Below are 21,112 nucleotides of genomic sequence, written 5' to 3' on the forward strand. Positions count from 1 at the left end.
CATTGACAGGCAGTATTGCTAGATCCTCCACAGCAAGGAAATCTGGATTTAGATCTAAAATCTACCAATTTTAAAGCATCAACATTTAATTTTAAAATGTTAAAATAATTTATGAGCCAAACCAGACATATCCAAAAAGCCCTATTTGTGGTCCTCACTTTGGAACTGCTGTGTCGCCGTGTCACAGTCTCCCCATCCTGGTCCCACAAGTTATTAACTCTGTGACGTGGACTTGAACATCCCTTAGCCTTTCTTACAGATCAGTTTTCTCATCTGTAAAATAGGGAACATAGTAGTATTTAACTCTTCAAAAATCCTGATGATTTAATGCAAGTGCATAGTAAGTGCTCGAATTTCATTGATTGTAATGATTTATAGCAACAACCAATTGTTTGCAAGCCACGTTTTCTGGGAGGAAAGGATCTTCTGACTTGCTGGAAGGCTAAGTTTGAGGCTGGTCAGGGCTGGGCTGAGCCCAGCAGATCCTGCCCATGGCCTCAGGGATTCTTCAGATCCAGTAAAGCCCTGACTGCCCACAAGTGCAAGCTTTCCTGAGGATACTGTTATATAAAGTGTAAACATGGGGAAATGTGGAAGTGTTTTACTGCTTTGAGATTGGTCATTGTTTATTTTTAAAATATCTACAAATTCTGTCGTCTTTCTCATCTGATGAGTTTCCAGCATATAAAATATTGATGGGTTTGTTTTTATATAATTAAGAGTTTTTGAAGAGATTTTTCCAACCATAGGAATACAAGCCCTATTTTACATTATTTTCATGAAAGGGATCATTTCCCTTTGTGTAGAAAACTCAGAGTTTGTGTGAAATTAACTAACATTAAATGGGAAAAAGAAAAATCATCCCTGGAATGTTAGTGTCAGTGAGGCTATGCCCTTTTGCTTTGGGGTTTGCATATTTAGGGGGGCAGGCCTACCTTTCTAAGTCTGTGTGACCATGAGCACACCTTTCTTAGTGCTGCGTATCTATAAATTGGTCATATCTGTTAACAGCATTCTTTTGAACTAACTACACTTATGTGCATATCAAAGAATAACCAACCTCTCTAGTTTCCCCTCCACAAATAGATTCCTTCTCTATAGAAAGGCACACCAACTTCCAGGCATGTAATACCATTTCCTAAATTACATAGTATCTTTTTTTTTTTAAAGAAGTTTAGGTCATTTTCACACAGTAGCCCCCTCTGAAGAAGCAGAGCATTTTTATCCTCTGTAAATAATGAAATGCTTTATAAAGACATGTTCTATTCAATGTTTAACATTCCCCAATCCTCACTAATCTTCCAAGGAATGTTCCTGGCAAAATGGTTACTGTTCTAGTAGTTCCAAAATAAACAGCTTATGTAGCCCCACCCAAGGGGAACGCTGGGGACAGAAGCAGCCTTACTTCCTTTTCCCCAGGTAGGAAGGAAGACTGTTATCAGACCTCCCAGGATGTAATTACCATTATTTTATTCTTCTGTCACTGATTTCTCATCCCAAGGGGAAAGGGAATGAAATCTGAATTGGATTCTTAATCATTTGCTGCTTCCTGTGAACCAGGCCTTGTGTTTCAAAATGATAAAATCAGTCAGAAAATTCACAAACTGAAAAATGGAACCTAACCACATAGAAAATAAGTAGTAGGCATCTACTTTTGATGCTGCTGAAGTTTTTTGTCTCTATGGTTGTGGATTCAGTTAGTTTAATATGACTCCCCTTCTTATCTCAGCATTATCTCAAGCCTTTTGGAATTTAATCAAGAGATTCAAATGAGTAAGACAAGGGAGTAAACAGCCTTAGAATCTGAATGTGTGTCTGTGCATGTAAAAGTGGTTAAGCTGTTCTTAAGAGTCAACATTTCAGTTTGTCATTTTTCCAAGCACACGTTTGGTGTGAGGAATTTGAAAGGAAAGCTTTCAGGCAGACAGTAGTAACCTGTGTGAATGTGGAGTGTGGTGCCCTGAGACGTTACCACACAAGTCCTCAGGGTGGGCTCTGAAACAAACCTTTGCCGAAGAGCAAAGCAGAGAGGAAGGGACTAGATGCCATGGAAGAGATTCATCCGGTCATGGTATGGCCACTGTTCTGTCAGTCGGAGCAGCTCCGACTGGGTGTACAAGCTCCACCTTGTACGCTGACTTCTTTGGGGTCATCCCCTACAGGTCCCTTTAGACCTGTGCTCTTCCCTCACCAGAAGAGCTAATCTCTTCCAGAGCTCACTATGGGTGGATGGCGCATTCCCAGACGGGAGGGAATCTGCTCCGTGCACAAGTATATGGGCTTCAGTGCTGGAGGTGTGCCCACCAACCACCCCTCACCCTCACTTTATGTATTTTACTGCTTGACCATGAGAGGCATTCCTGGAAGAGTGGGGGTGTATTGAACTTCGCCCATTCTGAAGGTCCTGGGAAGAGCTAATACAACATTTTTGACCAGTGGCACCCACATTGTTCTGTCTAAACCACATTGTTTTGCTGGAGACCTGGATCATCTTAAAGGAAGGCAGTACTGGTGAGCCACGGTGGGCAGCATCTGGGAGAGGACTGTCTGTCCTATGACCTGTGGGTTTCACTGTTCCCTTCACTTCACTTTAAGCAATGATAACAGCATTGCAAAGTTAATTATCTCAGCATTATCTCAAGCCTTTTGGAGATTCGAATGAGTAAGACAAGGGAGTAAACAGACCTCACTTCCTTGTAATAATGTAACATTCTGAAAATAAGAAGAAAGAGAAGGGTCTTTGTTGGCAGTCAGGCCAGATGACCTGGAGCGGCTGGATGCCATCTCAGGGTCAGATTTGACAGAGAGGAACCGAAGGACAGGGGAGCGGCAGCCTGGGAACTAGGTGGCTGGGCGACTCCTCTATGTAAGTAACCTGTACGTGTCCCTCCTCTCTGCCCCTCCCGCTCCCCTGTGCTCTGGCCGCACCGGCCCCTTTGCTGCTATCGCTCTAAGATGCCAGGTTTCTTTCCTTAATGGTCTTTGCTCCAACAGTTCCCTAGGCCAGTAGGGCCCTCCCCGTAGGTCTCGCCAGGCCGGTGGCATCCCACTGTTCAGGCCTCCTGAGGGCGTCTCCTCTGAAGGTGCCTTTGCCCACCAGCCTGAGAAACCCTTCCCCTGCACTTTCCATCGTTGTCTGGTTTCACGCTCCTTTTGCTCTTACGGCCATCTCAGTTTCTCTTGTTTGCTTACTGTCTACCCAGCAGGGCCCTTGTCTGGCTGCTGCTTAGTTGAAAACTCCAGTGCCTAGAACTGCGGCTGACACACAGTGATGCTTAATACATATTTAGCAAATTGAGTTACATTAAAATTGTGTAATTTATCCTTTGGCATATATATGTAAGTAGAAAGGCTCCCATTCAGAACTACATTCTGATATGCAATATTTTAGGGCCTTTCAAATTCCTTTGGAATAACCAAGCAGAAAGCATAATTCCTAGGTGATAGGAACTTACTTTTGTCTTTCTACTTGAGCCAAACTTTATGGAAGCTAGTAATGGCAGCAGACAGCAGTACAGTTGGTTCTGGTTGTTATTGTAGAAGAATGAGATCTGGAGATATATCCTTGTGGGAAAACTTATGAAATATCTAGAGACCACATCAGTCTGCTAAAGGCCTTGCCTCTAAATAGACGGTTTTCTCCCTCAAATATTTCTGAGTATAATCATCTATTTATTGCTCTCCCTTCTGCAAGTGCCATAAATTTGATGGGTTTTATGTTACCATTTTTTTTTTTTAATGTGGTTTCACATCCAAATGGAGCCACTTTGGTATCATTTCACAGACCACACTAAAGTAGTTGCCATTCCATTTCGGTTAAGGTTTTCCCGTGGGTAGGATGACTCTTGATTTCTGCCTCATTAAAAGCAGGGAACGGCACACGAGAAGGAGGAGAGAGAGGCTGACCTCACTGCCTCCCAGAGCCCCGGCGTCCAGGAGTGGCTGGCCCAAGCTCGCAGCACGTGGACCCTCCAACGGCAGAGCAGTCTCCAGCAACAGAAAGTAAAGCATTTCCCATCTCTCCTTCACCTGCAGATCTGCCAAGCAAACACCTTGAGAGAAGTGTTCTGGAAAAACAAGTTACTTCTGTACTAAAGACAGAATGCCCCTTATCGTCTCTTTGGACAGAAGCCAAACCTGGCTTTCACTGCTTCAGTGTACTTGTGACTGCCAGAATGATCAGTCATTTCAAAGTTTAGTCTTTGAGAAAAGCTTGTGCTCACGTTTACAAATAGTGCAACTCACTTATAATCTGCCTTTATCAAGGTTACCTACTCTATTTTCAGATTTGCCCCATTTTGAGTCTGTTTTATGGAATTAAAAACCTTAGGAAGGCCTGTGAGAATTGGTAAAAGTCTGAGTTACATGTTTTTTAGAAAAATGCAGTTAATGTTCCATTTTAAAATAGATACCATCACAAAATAGGTTATAAATTAATTGCCTAGTGAATCACATGAGTTTTAATGAATAGGAATGATTTCTCAGTACTGTAACTTTATGTATCAAGCATATTAAAATATTTTATTTTCTCAAACAGTAAGAACATGTATCATAAATAACAAAAAAGTAAAACTGACTCCACTGATTATCCACGTATCGAGTAGATGAGGAATTACTAGGAGCTGGGCTCTCCAGGATCTGTCTCAGCTAGCCCTGGGCAATATTGATTTTGAAAAACGAAAGTGCATTTTGTACCACTTGAGGGCACCATTGCCCAGCAAACTTTTCTTTTGCCGTTGACTTTTTTGCCCAAGATATTTCAGTGATAATCTTTTATCCAAGTCAAAGAAAGAGTACTTTGGAGACATGTCTGGACATTTACTGAAACCACACTCTCTATGCAATGTGCAAACTTAAAAGCTTACTGCAAAAGTTCTCGAGTATTTTTTAGACACAGAATCATGATTATAGACAATAATCAAAGTAACAAGGACTTTTTTTTTATTTGTTCTTTTCCTTGAGCAGGAGTTGGAACAGGAGTTAGAAGAGCAGAAGAACCTCCTTCGGTCAGTAGCCAGTCGTGGAGAGGAAATTCTAACCCAGCACTCAGCTGCAGAGACTCCTGGTGGTGTTAGGTATGTTTGAAACACTTTAACGTGCTCTTCTGTTTTTGTGACACTTGAAGAAATGCAAACATTCTCACTCAAAATTTTATTTTAAACATCTTCTCCAAAAATGTAATCATTCTGTCTTCACTTTATGGTGTTAAATTTGCACTTTGAACATTTTGTTGTGCAGTGTATAGCTAGGAGTTATGGTGGCTCACTTGTTTGCCCTCTTTCCATTTTGCTCAGCGTATCTGTCCAGAAATGTTTATGAGCTCATTATTAAGAATAAAATAAGAAGTGCCTTGTAAAATGAGATCCACGGTGTTTCTATGTGAATGATCAGATCTCACTGCAAAACATTATCTGTACAGGAGCTTATCTTCTCCTAATGTCATTCTGAAAAAATAAATGTATATGCCTACTAAATATCTTGATTTTTCTTGAGGATCTATTTCTGTCATTTCTACCCGAAAAATCATTGGGCTTTCAGTTCTGGTTTGGAGTGGAGACTGAAAGTTTTATCCATAGGAAAGTAAAGTATTAAAAGACAAATTTAGAAAGTTGGCGAATTTTCAAGTTGAAGATCCTGGTTTAAAGGTAGGAAGGAAAAAGAACTGAAGCTGAGTGGGAAGTACCCCCATGTTTTGTGTCAGGTCTGGGTTTGATTCCAGTTCTACACCTGCCACCAGTGGAAAGTAACTCAGTTCTGAGCCTCAATTTGCTTATCAATTCAATTAGAATCAACCACCTTCACCAAAGAAAGGTTGTGAAAGATGTGAATGTCAACTGAGAAGATATGTAGGAAAACTTTTCTTTGAAATCTAAAACTTTTAAGAAAACGTTTCATTAAAATCTCTGTGTTCCTGTGGTGGTATTTAGTAGTATCCTTTCACAATTGTAATATGGTAAATAGCTTCAACTCCATTGACTCCAAAGTTCTCTTTTCTGAACATTTATCTGGAAGAAATAACATACATATTATGAAAATGATTTTTCAAGTTTTACTTATAATACCAAATCATTGGAAAGGCAGAAATGCCCACTAGTATAAAAGAGCCTAAGAATTTTATACCTAGTCATAATAAAAAAGTATAAGATAATATCAAAAAATGTGTATGTGATACTAAGTAAAAATATGATGTAAAATAGAATGTATAGCATATATATGGATAAGACTGGAATGTAAATTACCAAGACTAATTTTAGAGAGGGCAGAATTAGAGACTTTTCTTTCACTTTTTAAAAAATTTAATCAATGCTCACATAATGTTTCTGACATATGACATCAGTGACATACATATATCTATATATATTTAAGAATTTCAAGGGTAGAATGATAGAAACCAAACTAAAATGTTAACTGCAATAGGCAAAACATAGGAAACAGGAAAACATTCAAGAAAAAACAAAATAGAAAAAATATTGATATCACCAATAAATGTCAATTTACAAGAACAGGAATGGATACTCTTATGACATCTACAGTCAATAATCCCATTAAAATGACCCTAAAACTATAAACATTGTGTTTTACAATGTAATGGGGTTTAAAAATCTCTATTGTCCATTATGCTATAAAATGCTGATTAGGCCACAAAGGTGTGTCTGTATGAACCCCAGATGAGAAATTTTCTTCCTCCCAAGCTACCTGGGTCTAGACTTGCCTTTACTTTGAGTTTTCTTTTGTTTCCAGTTCTCCTAAGATGTTTATTCATCCCTCGTAGCTTTCTGAATATTTTTTCCAGACTCTTTTTTTACAAAGAACTCACACACACATTGCCTCCTTATCATGAGTATAGATAGTCACAAACAGAACAGTAGGAATCTTATGCAATTTTCTTTCCATGATTTTTTTCCCCCTGTCTTTTAGCTTTGGAAAGGACCCAGATGACAAATAGTGATAAATTGCTCTTTCAGTACAAAATGTCTTATGAGAATTTTCAGTGAGAGGATGGCTTTCTGTACAAGATTCACTTTAAAGTGAATTCCTTAATCTCTATGCAATTCCTTACTCTTTATACAAATTCATTAGAAATGTCACCTTTAAACCTAGTTGATTTCAATCCAGCCATGACTTTCAAGCTGCTGGGTAAATACACTAATCAAACAACTAAACGGAGCAATGTCCAGAAGCCAAAAGAAAAAGGACACATTTTTTAAAAGAACATTATTATACTATACTGTTATGCAAACGTAAGTGAATGAAAAGGGATGCACTTAAGTTCACCATCACAAATGACAGCACAATAAAGAAATTCAATTTTGTAGGAACTTTAAAACTTGTTTTTTATTAAAAACAAATTTTAAAAACACTACACACACACAGAAAAGTCCAGAGACTAATATAACAAACTAATTTGGAGTTATCAATTTTATTTTGGCATTTTTTTCTCTCAACATTACCTCTTTAGATCGATTTGTGTTGATACATATAGAACTAGTTCTCTCATTTTAAGAGCTTAACAGTATTTTATCTTGTGAAAATAACTTATTTCTGCATTTTTTTATTGATGGGTGTTTACATTGTTACCGTTTCTTTTCCGCTGTTAGTAGCATTGTTGAACTTTTCTTGCATGTCTCTAAGTGCACAGGTGAGAGAGATTCTCTAAGTTATACCCTAGAAGAATTCCTGCATCATTGCCTTAGAGAAAATTGTTTAGGACTTATTTCAACAGACTTACGTAAAAAAATTTTTGTATTCAGTACTTACTCTGAGAATTGGCTTAGGAATAGTGTATAGTATTAATGCTGCCAATGAACTTTGTTTTTCATCTGAGCAAAAGTCAAAATAATAATTACTATCAACAGTGTGGTTCAGATGATACGGTTCTAATTAGGACCTCCGAACTCCTGACACATCAGGATTTGTTGGACCCCAGATTCTCAGCATTAGCATCAGGCCCATTTCTTGAGTGGCTGTTGTTTGCCAGAGAGGGTCAGAAGCGTAATGCTTATCTTTTCTAAGCTTAATTCTCATACTGGTGCAAGATAGATCGTATCTGAATTCTAAAGTGAGGAAATTGAGGCTCAAATAAGCGAAGCCGATTACTCATCACAAATCAAAGGTGCCAGAGCAGAGATTCTAACCCACATCTGTCTCACCTCCCACACCGGGTCTTTCCTGACCAGACGCCACTGCTGCCTGACCTTAAGGGCTTCCTGTCACGCTCTGGGCGCCTCCTATTTCATGTCCTGAAACCTGGTCTATAGTATTCTCTTTGAACTCAGGGTAAAATCTTTCAGGAGACTAAGCAGCAGCATTTTCAGGGTTTATGAATTTGTGGGCCGTTTATCAAAGGATACTGGTCTGATCATATGCTTTCTGATTCCAAAAGTTACAATTTTTTTTATCTTTAGTACTTTGAAAATTATTTTCAAGGTATTTTTAAATTATTAGTGTGCTCATGGGTAATTATGGGTAAGAATATACTCGTTTTATGGTTAGTCTCCACTTTCCTATGCAATTTATATTTTTAAAGTGTAAGCTAACATCTAAAATAGTCTGGTACCAATTTTAGAGGCCAGATCTAGTATACACGATAACTTACCTAGAACTTATCACCTTTTTCCACACATTGTAAACTTAGATTATTTATTCTTTTAATAGTGAAAAACCTGATGTGTTATCCCAGGAGTTGGGGATGGATGGGGAGAAGTCACCTGCTGAAGACCATATGAGAATGAAATGGGAAAGCCTACATCAAGAATTTAGTACCAAGCAGAAACTACTACAGAATGTTCTGGAACAGGAACAAGAGCAAGTGGTATCAAATGTTTTGCTTTTACTTATTAACTAATATAAAAGATGTAGTTTATACTAAGGGAATATAACCATGCAATAATCTGTATTTTCATTATCAATTCCAATATGAAGAAACAAATTATTCATCCTACATTTTTCTTTACAAGCCTGTTTCCTGTTTCCCATAGTAATTACATATTTACGTATGGAAATTTATTTGATTTCTAGATACTGTTTTCCTCAGAGGTTATTAATATGTGATGATACATTAGCATAAATTATTACATTTTAAGTGACTCTTTTTCACAAATTTGACAACTAAGGATGCAAGTCAAGGACATACACACCTAGGACAAAAGAAATTCAAAAATATGTCAGTAAATTGTCAGGTTACTTATTTTTCCATTGCTACTTCCAGTACTTAGTAGCTGCAGAAGATCTTAATGAGAAACATATTAGGACCTCAGTGGATTTAAAGAAAGGAAAGGAAAGCCAGTGGGCAGCTGGAATGGTTACCGACCCATCCTTAGGCTGGTTCCCAAGGTGGGTGGGTACTGTGTGATGTTGGACGCGGGTCTGCCAATCAGGCCTAATCCACTAGAACTAAATATAGCAACAGAAGGTTCCAGGTAGATAATAGTTATTAGTTCACTTTGAGCAGAACCCAGAGAACAATGAAGAGTCAGGAATGAACCCCCTGAGAGTGCTGGTGAGTGAGGCAGAAACCCAGGCCAGTCTGGGGTGCTGACCACCACCATGACACAGCAGGACTTTGAAGCTGGAAGCCTACTACAGGGCCCTGGGCCACATCTGGGCCATTCCACAGTGGTGGCATTATCAGAATCAATTCTCTGTGGATCTGAGGAAGCTGCTCTTCTCACTGGTCTGGCCAGGTCCAGGCTAGGGGCTTGGAGAGGCAGAACCCAGATGCAAAAGATACCAATAACCACAGCGCATCTGAGGAGGGAGAGACGGGGCTGACCAGCAGGCTCTGTGAGCATATCCAACTTGCCGGGATTATCTGAAAGGAGACAGTGTAAAGGTCCTAATGTGTCCCCTCCTCTGTGGGAACCATGCACACGTCCCTCCACACCTATTTGTTTCTCTCTTGTTTTACAGAATCTTGCAGCATGCCATAACTTTCTCACTCCCCTCTTCTGGCCAGAAGCTCTCTTGGCCACTGTCCGCTAGCAGAGTCACAGCCCTGACCCTGGGGAATATAAAGCAGTCTGTTCCTGGAGGCAATTCTCCCAGAATCATACTCCATCCCGGCCAGTGGTACTCTCTGCCTTTTGCATGGGCCTCCTACCTGTGTTGAATTCATCTTTCTTTACACCCCTGGTCAAACGTTCCTCAGACGCATAGCTTGAATTCTTGATTTCTGATGTAGCTCTCGTGGGCTTGACTGCCGGCTCGCCCCCCTGTTATAGTGTTTCCCTGCTCCTTTGACTATAGGAATATTTACAGTCCTAAATCAGGGACTGCAGTCCTTTCTGACTCTCTCAAGTCAGATAAATCCAGAACATTTCTAGTAACACCCCATGCTTACTTCCTAGAGTCCCTCAAATGCCCTCTCCCTGGCTTCCACCAGTGGTCATCACCTTAAAGCATTTGCGTGATTTGCAAACCCCCTGGATGTCTCATCCATTACCTGCTCTTATCTTGCAGAGCTACTTTTTCTCTCAGTCAGTGCCATGCTGCCGCCCTGGCATCCTCTGTGGAAGCTTTCTAGAAAAACCTTTTCCAGCTGCAGCCATTGACATTCCCACAGGATAGCTGGGCTGGTCAAGTTTAGGTTGAGATTCACTTCCCTTTGGATTTTGAGGTGGAAAGCATTGAATGTTCTATATTTTATGCATCTTTGCATTTGAGGGCTTGCTTTCAGGAATCATGCTCATTTGGACACAGTACCTGCCAGGCTGTTTTCACCTCTTTGGTGTGAAGAAGTGAGAGAAAAGGTAGGGAAGAAGCCCTTTGGCCATGAGTTTCCAGGAAGATAGGGAAGGCTCATTTAATGAACGTGATTTGTGTTGTAGGTTTTCACATTTGTGACAACTTTCTGGTGAGGTTGACACAATCTCTGCTTTGTAGATCTGTAAGCTAAGGCTTGGAGAGATCAGATCATTTCTCAGGGTCTCATGACTAAGAAAAGGCAGGTCTGTCCCATTCCAAAGGCCCCCTTTTTCCTACTTCCTTACTGACAGTTTTTACACTGAATGTACTTAACTACTCTCACATGTAAAAACAGGCAACTTTTTTTTTTTTTTTTTAGGAGAGCAAGGTACAGGTTTTTATTTAGAAATAAAGTGAGAGAATAGAGCTCCTGGCTCATGCCAGGAGGGGACAAGAGAGCCCAGGGTGGTGCATTGTCTAGGGGGGTTTATAGGCAGTTGAGGATTTTTCGAGAACATGAAAAAAACTTAGGGGTGTGGACTTGCATCACCTGCCCTGTCCTCAAGGTGGGCTGGGTCATATTCTGATTGCTAGGGCTGACAACGGAGTCACAGGTTATGCTGATACCCTTGCAGAACACTCAAACATTCCAGACCAAGTTGCTTCTGGCCTTTTGACCTTTAACTGATCTCAGGGAAGATGTCTATATTCTTAGGTATCTTTCCGTAGAGAATTAGTGTGATCTTGACTTTGCATAATGCTTAACAGAGTTTCAATGGGGACTTCTTTGCCCATTGTTACATTGCTCTGACTGTAAATATTCCGCCCTACTTTTCCCCCCGGAGACCTCACCCTACCCTGACTACACCCACAGTCCCTGTCTCATTCCCCCCTCTACAGATGGAGACCCTAGCTGCTGCTAGGGAAAGGGGGCAATGACCGCTCTGGCTGCTTCATGCTGAGAAGGGGCACAGTAAAGGGTGCAGTTAGGTCTCCATCAGTGGTCAGTTGAGAGGACCTCAGAAGATGGACACTTCTATTCCAGGTTCCATTTCTATTACTATTTGCAGTTTTGTGGCTTCTAGGCAAGATAGAACAAATTGTGTTATTAGGTTAAGTAGCAACATCTGGAGTTGGATTTTCCATTCTCGAAGGACAAACTTGATGAGATTAAGAATGCATCGCTGAATATGAGGACTAGTAATAATAAAACTTTAATTGAAATGAAAGGAGAAAACTAAAACATCTGGAAAATCACAGCCAGATATTTTGAAGAAACTAGAATTCTGGATCTAGTTTATGTCCCAATGACTAGTATTAGGATTTAGTATGGATAAGGCTGCATTATTGAAACAATACTTTTCTCTAAAATCACCCTCATTTGTATTAGAAGTAACCAGGTTAAGAAAATAATTAACACTTGGCTTTACTATTTGCATAAGTGCAGCAAGAAGAGCAATTGATTACATAGGCTCTTTTAAATGTGCTTTGCTGGAACTTTTTGTAAGGAATTTCAGATTGAACTTTTAAAGGCCTCTCGAGGTCAGAAAGCCAAGCCAGACTTGCCATCAGGTTTTGCCTGCAGCACCTGTAGATTTGGGTAAATTCCTCTCTTCTCGAGGTCCCCAAGACATCCTGAGGTTCCTGCACCTGCCAGGAAGTGACCTTCCTTACTCGAACAGGCAACTTTTTTGTGTGTGTATAAAGTTCACCAGGTCAAAAGACATGTATTTCTTGATTTCTCATTGTCTGTTCACTGCCAGTGCATTTAGTGCCTCAATGCAGAACACCCTACACGGGTTCAGGATGAGATTGGGCTCCCACTTCTTGAAACCTGTAACCCAATCAAGGAAATATTTTGTGCATTTCTGAAAAATTAAGCAACCATGGTAGTCTCTGTAAGCAGGACTAAAAAGGAAGCAGAAATTTAAAAAGTAAAAAGACACTATAACAGGTTTGGGATTTAAGGCTGTGGATTGTAAGGAGATGCTAGGCGGTGAGCATCCCACCTACAGTGGCGAATGAGCCTGGTATATGTAGAGGGTAATGAGTGATCGGCCGGGTGGAGGATGAGCTGTTCTGAAAAGTTATAGGAAACTGAGTTTGTTAGGAGACGTCATTTAAAAGTTTGAGCCCTGGGCCGTCACATGGTCGTCACTGGAGAGATACCATGTAGGTCTAAAAGAGATGCGGGAGGAAAGAGTGAGGAAAGCACAGGAATCAGTCTAACTCTCGTATTTAGGAGGATTATTCCATCATGTGTAATGCTAAAACTAAGATAAGTTGAGATTAATGATAAGATTTCAGGAATTTTCCTACCACTTACTTGATTTTTCTCTTCTTTTTAGTCCATCAGTGGAAACATTGCTATTGCTGAATCTGGTCACCATGTCTGATGAACATGGCATGACACAGAGGTCCTATTTCTCCAAAAGAGGTTTTCATAAGGACAGTGTTTCCAGTATTTGCTTCAGTGTGCAATGCCAAGTGAGAACACCTAGCCACAGTATACATGCTCTTACTAAGCTGCCCCTGTTTGCCTACAGCTCTACAGCAGGCCAAATCGGCTTTTGTCCGGCGTGCCACTGTACAGAGGGGACGGGCAGACCCAAGATAAATCTGCAGTGACATCTCTGCTGGATGGATTGAACCAGGCCTTTGAGGAGGTTTCGTCCCAGGTAGGGCCGTGCTCTCAGTTTGCTCCGTGAAGCTGTTCGTACCCCCTGGGCATGAACTGTTGAGGCCCAACTCTAGTGTTTAAGCCCTGAAAGACAGAGCTTCTGCGCCCTGGCATCTCATCCTGCATTTTTCTTTGATTCTTTTAAACACTTTAATTAATTCTTTGTTCCCCTGCTTTCTTCCAGGGTGGAGGGACAAAGGGGCAGAACATTCACTTGGAACAGAAGTTATATGATGGGGTCTCAGCTACCTCCACTTGGTTGGACGATGTTGAGGAACGTTTATTTGTTGCAACAGCACTTTTACCAGAAGAAACGGAAACTCGCCTCTTCAACCAAGAGGTAGGCTGGGCAGCTTGGACCTGTAAGTGTATATGCCACTACAGAGCTCTTGGAGTTTTGATATTGGGTTGTTAATGTTGGGTGTAAAGAAGGTCAAACATAAACCAGTTCTAACAAAACACAAATCAGGTCTACTTCAAAGCCTCATTAATACTGAAAAGAATTGCCTAAATATACAAAGCGCTCAAAGATATTCATGTTTTGTATTTTTACTCTTTGTCTTATGTATGTAAGAGGAGGAAAAAGTGGAAGACTTTGTAGAGACCCTGATGTATGTCACAATTCTGCTACATCTGAAAGACAGACTTAAAAAAAAATGTGTGCATTCTTAAACAGCATTTTATAAAACTAGTTTTTTCACCAGATGTACATTATCATTAGTTAATGATGAAGTTTTTGAGAAAACTCTCTCCAATAGCTGCCAAATACTTATGGAAGTGTATGAAAGTGGTCCCACTTACCTTAGGTGAAACTATCGCTGAGTAGTAAGAGAGGCATAGTGGACTTTCTATGAGGAAATGACTTGTATGCAGATTTGTATAGAGATTCATGGATCTAAACATTGAAATGTGCTTTTTTCTTTAATCAACCCTAGACTCTTGCCAAAGATATTAAGGAAATGTCTGAAGAAATGGATAAGAACAAGAACTTGTTTTCCCAAGCATTTCCAGAGAATGGCGATAACCGAGATGTTATTGAAGATACTTTGGGTTGTCTTGTGGGCAGGCTATCCTTGCTAGACTCAGTAGTGAATCAGCAATGTCATCAGATGAAGGAAAGACTTCAGCAAATACTAAATTTTCAGGTACAACATTATTAAGAAATGTTTTGACCATTTTCAAGCTACATTTTATAATAAACAGGATGTTTTTTGGGGGTGTGATATAGACCTTTTAAAAAAAAAAATGAAGAACAAGACCATTACAGAAATACATCAGGGTTGAACTCAAGGATTAGAAAACTGGGAGTTTTATGCTCTTAGAAACAGAGGTTTGGGATAACCAGCCAACCAAACAAAGGATGAATAGAATTTTAATTCAACCAATGAAAGTCGTATTTGTGGCACATTATAGCTATAATTTACAGTTAATAATTGTGGAGTTTAAAACATAGCATGAAATACACATGCAGCAAGTGCTATTAAACAGAATGAACACTAGACTCCAATACCCAGGTGCCATTGGCTGGCCGAGGATACAAAGTAGAATTAAGATAATCGGGTGAAGAGTTACATTAGACATTTGGGTATGCAAGTTTGTGGCTTAGAGGAATGACTTGGACTAAATATTTGCATTTTTATCTGTTATGTTGCACAGTATATAGAGAGGAAATAGCATTTCACTTGGTGTTGGAAAAGCTGGGGTTGATTATTTGGGGTATTTTGTTTGGGATGGAAGATCTGGGTATGTGCATATGTATACTCAGCATGTCTAAAGTTCAGCAAAACTGTTGTACAACTTACAGAAACCTATTTCAGTACTCTAAAGTTCAGTCTGTCAGGCATGAATGAGGTAGGTTAAAAGTGCAAATATGTGTATCACTTGGAGGCATATTTCCCTTTTTCAAATTGCATCAGATTGCAAAATTGCTAGTGTTTTTGTACTTTAAAATTTTTATTGGTAATTTTAGCCAGTCAGAGTAAAATAAAAACTAAGCATGAGCTCTCTGGAACTTACTTTGTATGGAGGAGCAAGAAGAAAACATGTAGTCATGATAGCCTTTTTAAATCACATTCTCTGTTTTTCTCCTGCCAGCAAGTTTTGACTTGTTGGTGGTCAGCTCATGAACAAAAACTGACATTTCAAAATGTTTGTGGTCCAAATTAATTGGAAGAAAGAATTCCAATGTTAATTAATTAAAGGTCGTCACAAATCATTTTATTTTACTTTGCACTAAGCACCTGGTATTCTATCAGTGCTCAGTAATGGGAATAATATGCCTTCATTTTCCATTTAACCTTTGAGTTATTAGCTTTTACTCAACTGCTAACATTATTCTGTGCCCAACAGATGATCTGGAAGAATGTGTACATGTTATGTACATGTATATTATCTTCATGGAGTTATGCAAGTCAACTATCAACTATTCTGTATTTTAAGTTTTACTCATAGACTTAACCCCAAATAAGTTTCCTGGATATTTTTATAAGTATTTCAAGTTATTTCAAGTTATTTTTTTAAGCTATTTAGAAAATGAAAAATTCTTTGTTAAATTAGACAGCACAAGTGATTTTAAAATTTTAAACTTTCTATGGACCTGTTTCTCAAACAGCTAGAATCCTGCCTCTTTATGCCTTACAGGTAATTTCAGTGACTAGAAGAAAAAATTATGTCTGCTATGTGTTTAATGTATATACATACCTTAATTATCCTGCTGTATCACAACTACAGTAATAAAAAATTGTTAAAGCTTTTGGATTTTCACTTTTAAGACAATATCAACATCCATATGTTGTTAGTTATTCTTTGCTTTTCTGTCTTCTTGATTTATCTCTCCTATTAATTAGTGTGGCTTCAAGAAATGTGAACTCTTGTTTTCTGTTACCTTGAATAGAATTCAACTAAGATAGAAAATATGCTATTAAAAATGTAAAGATATATATAGGAAATACACAGTCTTCACTTCTAGCCCATATCATGTTATTTATGCTTAATTACTCATTTAGATTAACAGAACTAATGTTCTAAATGTATATAATAATTGAAACCTTACTTCTTTTGAGTCGATTCAGATGAATGGGAAACACCTTTTCCTATGCACACAAAACAGATACATGTTCCCATGGCCCACCTCACCCTGAATCCAGTTGAATAATGCAAATATTAACATAACTCTTATGCAAAACCTTGTTGCTGTTCTCATTTTTCCAAGGTTGTTCTTAGACAATTTCCTGTTTAGTCTGCAACCAGGCTTGCAGATGGGCTTGGGTTTTGCTTAGAGACAATTATCACCTCTTAGGATCATATGCTTTTCTCTACTTCTCATGTTTTGTGCTATTTCTTTTCTTTTTTTAAAAATTTTGCTGCATAATTTGCTCATCATTTATTTTTTAGCCTTGTATTTTGTGTTATAATGCTCCCACTTATTCTTAAGGACAGTTTTCTTCCTTGGTGTGATTATCTGTCTTCTCATGAGACAGTCAGATCTCCTGCATCTTAGTGAAGAGCACTTACTTGCATTTGATCAGCCTTCAGTGAAGAGGATGTGATGAGTCTAATTTTAGCCTCTGATGAACAACCCTCATATATGGTTGCTAACCAGTAAGAAATAGAGCTTATTTGCTGATATTTCAGGGAGTTGGGGAATTAAAAATTTTGTCATTCAGATTTTGTTCCAGTTCATTATTCCCTTTAAAACTGAGTCCCAAAGTCCTGGTAATTATCTCCTTTTTGTACAAATCTACCTCAGTATAAATATCTTTGGACTTTTAAGTGAATAATGTTTATGAACAGAAGATTTGGCTAAGATCTTTTTTTTTTGTAGATAATTATTTTTTATTGAAGGGTAGTTGACACACAGTATTACATTACATTAGTTTCAGGTGTACAACACAGTGATTCAACATTTATATACATGATAATTCTAGGTACCAGCTATCACCATACCAAGTTGTTACAGTATTTTGACTATATTCCTTATGCTATACATTACATCCCGGTTACTTATTTATTTTACAATTGGAAGTGTGTACTTTTTTTTTTTTTTTTTTTTTTGTGAGGGCATCTCTCATATTTATTGATCAAATGGTTGTTAACAACAATAAAATTCTGTATAGGGGAGTCAATGCTCAATGCACAATCATTATTCCACCCCAAGCCTAATTTTCATCAGTCTCCAATCTTCTGAAGCATAACGAACAGGTTCTTACATGGTGAACAAGTTCTTACATAGTGAATAAGTTACATGGTGAACAATACAAGGGCATTCATCACAGAAACTTTTGGTTTTGCTCATGCATTATGAACTATAAACAGTCAGTTCAAATATGAATACTCATTTGATTTTTATACTTGATTTATATGTGGATACCACATTTCTCTCTTTATTATTATTATTTTTAATAAAATGCTGAAGTGGTAGGTAGATACAAGATAAAGGTAGAAAACATAGTTTAGTGTTGTAAGAGAGCAAATGTAGATGATCAGGTGTGTGTCTGTAGACTATGTGTTAATCCAAGCTAGACATGGGCAATAAAACATCCATGTATGCAGAAGACTAAGATATTTTTATACTGTCACTTCATAGGTCTTCAAGCCTTGTGGGTAACATTTTCTAAACTTCTGAATTTTTTTTATAAGCTAATACATATTCTTGGAAAGTAGGGAAAAAAGGGAAGGAGGGAAGAGAGGAGAAGAGGAATCATGTTATTCTTAAGAATCATTTTCTTTCCCAAATCAGAACACCTGTTGGTTGTTACACTAGATAAAAGTCATTAGTGTGTATTTCTGCTGCAGTGTTGAAATGTACACATTCATTTCAGACCTACCAAGATTAGGGTGACCAGTATTGCTTTTTATTTGTATATTTGCTCTCCATTTATATTGTGTTGGAAATGTTCTGTGTACCAAATTCATGAAAAGTTAATTTTCACATTTAGGTAGATTGTTACCAGTTCCTTTTACCTTCCCCTAGGACAGTACTGTTTCTTCTGGACATTAAGTTCCTATACCTATCTATTATTTCTAAGAATGCATGTTATGTTTACAACCATTTTGAATTCCCTGTTATACATGTTAAGTCTTCCTGTTGCTTTTCTCTTTAGAATGATCTGAAGGTGCTGTCTACATCACTTACTGACAACAAATACATTATTCTTCAGAAACTGGCAGATGTGTTTGAACAGCCTGTGGCAGAGCAAATCGAGGTAAAGTTCCAGCTGCCTTCTTTCTGGAAGAGCAAATGCATAGAGTAGATCTGATTTGCTATGAAATTTCAAATACGAAATTTAAAATCGTTGCAAGACTAGCTTACTATGAGTTTTTGTTATACATGTTAAGTGCCAGGTGTGAATAACTGGATGGGTAACATTGACTTTGACACTTTTCACAGAACTAGGAAATGGGAGAGAGGAAATGGTGTCAGTGACAGGTTCTGACCCAAAGAAGTTTGCCACCTAACTGTGAGATTAGACATGAACCTCAAAGCCATGTGCTGAAAAGTCTAATTGTCCTGGTTAGCAGTATAGGTGGAGCACTGTGGACATTTAAGAGGGGGTAGATTGCCTTCAACAAGGGTAGGATTAGGGAAAACTGTAAAGGGAAATTTGAAATAGACTTGGAAGTCCAGACACAGAGACTGGCAAGAAAGGTACCCAAGGAAAGAGGCAGCCAGAATAAAGACATAAATATTAGACAATTCACAGCACTTCAGGAGAAAAGCAAGTAATCCTGTTTAGCTGAATTTAGGCTGAATGAAAATGACTAAGGGGAAATAAGGTTGGATGAGCAAAGTCAAGGCAGTAAGGGACCTATTGAATGTCAGAGAATTTGAACTTCGTTCTACAAACTAATGTTCTCAAAGCTTTATTGATTGCATACCTCATTAGTTAAAAACGTAAAAGCACGCACCACAAATATATGTATATCTACTTATTTATAAATTGTAAGGAACTGTGTCATAAGGCATATGCACAAATGAAAATTAAAAGTGAATGTGGTTGGATGTAAATGAAAGATGTAGTATTGTATCCTCTCAGAACATCTTCTACACTTTTGAGTGCTTGCACAGCCCTTGCAAACCACTGGCAGTGGGAAGTCACTGGACATTTAGGGTGAGAATGAGTGTCAGTGCTGGTCCCACTTCTGGGTAGTTGCCTTGACATCTCCAGGATCAGGAAGCAGATATCTAACATGAGGCTCCCTATAGCTGCCCTGATGAGAATGAATGAGAATTCTGACCAGTATAATGGCAGTGAAAACAGGGAGGAGAGAAGAAGTGGGATGAATATTACACAGACTAGCTCCTGTTTCATAAGCTAAATAATTATGAGAAGTATGTGATTTAGTGGGATTCTTAACCCTAATTTCACTGGACATCTAAGCGGTTCTATGGGTTGACTACAGGGAATTGTCTGAAATAAAGATCACCCGAAATATTTCTTTAGATAGATACCTAGATCTGTCATCTAAAGTAGTTTACAAGATTATATGTGAATATGTACTTTTCTTGATCATATTTTCTTCTGCCTTTTAAAGAGAGTCCTTATTTCCCCCAAATTAAAAATCATTCTTCTCTGTCCTATCTTCTACTTGAAAGGACCATTTTTTAAAAATATTTTTATTTTTTATTTTTGGCTTATTATTGACCGGATTCCAAAAAAGATTTGGGCAGCTATAGTGATGCTTTGCCTTGAATTTCTGATGTGAAACATCGAATTTATATATCACAAGTAGCACTTTTACTAATCATCGACCAACATCATTAACTGAATGCCAGGGATAAAAATAACTAGATTATTTCTTGGAATGAATGGAGAGCAACTAAAAAATGTGCTAGTTCCATCCCTTCCTTCCTTGGGTTACAAAAGTAATAATAGCAGAAGCATGGGGATGTTACCTCTCAAAACAGTCACCTTCTGAGTCCGTCATTCCACTCTGGAACAGACCCATTGCCCCATGAGCATGGTTTTCACAATGACATGTCTTGGGAAGGGTCTGTTCTATCCACTGGGCTGGGAGTTCAAGGGGTTCATTTGACTTGTGAGCTCTCCTTGCCTTCTGGAAAATTTTCTGATTGATTTAATATTTTTCATCCATTTTATCTGTCTCCCTTCCTGGAACTCCTTTTAGGCAGATGTTGGATATTCTGGCCCAGTCTTCTAATTTTTTTTTTTTTTTATTAAGAGACATTTCTTGCCCAGTTTGCTCTATTTTCTGGAAGACTTCCTTGACTTCCACTCCAAACTTTTCTACTGAATTTTGCATTTCTGCTCTCACGTGTTTCATTTCCTCAAAGCTCATTTTGGTTCTCTGAATGATCCTTTTTTGCAGTATCCTGTTCCTTTTTTTCTTATAGATGCATTATATTTTATAATCTCTCTGGGTATATTAATGATTTTTTTTTGGCTGAAGTTTCATTTTTCCTGTATAGTGTTTCCCTCCAGCTTGCCTTTTATTTATTTGTTTGCTTAGTCTCTATCTTTTATTCTGCAGGCTTTTCTCAGATACATGGAAAACCTTTGCTGTCTGTTCACATTTAGGAAGGGAATCTAAACAGCTGAAGGGGAACTTTGTAGAGGGATGGGGTGTGACATTTTGAGATTTACTGAAAGGTGGCCTTTGTGGGCTATTTGTAGGAGAATCCTTGTGTCAAACCTTTAGTTTTTCCTATTGGTCTTTTTATATTTTGTCCTCTCCCTTGTCTGGAGGGTGGAGGTCTGGCTGCAGTACTCTAGAAGACAAAGGGGCTCC

At 38.6% G+C, this 21,112-nt stretch overlaps 1 protein-coding gene across 14 annotated transcripts in view; it reads left to right on the forward strand.

Moving 5' to 3' along the window:
- Nucleotides 1-21,112, forward strand: part of SYNE1 (spectrin repeat containing nuclear envelope protein 1) — a 419,767-nt gene that overhangs the window by 287,282 nt on the left and 111,373 nt on the right. For 10 of the 14 annotated variants that reach the window (XM_057489084.1, XM_057489085.1, XM_057489094.1 and 7 more), the window contains 7 exons: nt 3,868-4,002; nt 4,966-5,075; nt 8,656-8,812; nt 13,230-13,361; nt 13,548-13,703; nt 14,299-14,508; nt 18,466-18,567. In XM_057489084.1, coding sequence (XP_057345067.1) covers nt 3,868-4,002; nt 4,966-5,075; nt 8,656-8,812; nt 13,230-13,361; nt 13,548-13,703; nt 14,299-14,508; nt 18,466-18,567 — 1,002 coding nt within the window. The remainder of the gene's footprint in view (nt 1-3,867; nt 4,003-4,965; nt 5,076-8,655; nt 8,813-13,229; nt 13,362-13,547; nt 13,704-14,298; nt 14,509-18,465; nt 18,568-21,112) is intronic. The other 4 variants (XM_057489086.1, XM_057489088.1, XM_057489091.1 and 1 more) reach the window with 1 other exon arrangement.

This window comes from Manis pentadactyla, chromosome 12 (assembly GCF_030020395.1).
Source record: "Manis pentadactyla isolate mManPen7 chromosome 12, mManPen7.hap1, whole genome shotgun sequence".
In the NCBI taxonomy this organism is placed as follows: domain Eukaryota; kingdom Metazoa; phylum Chordata; class Mammalia; order Pholidota; family Manidae; genus Manis; species Manis pentadactyla.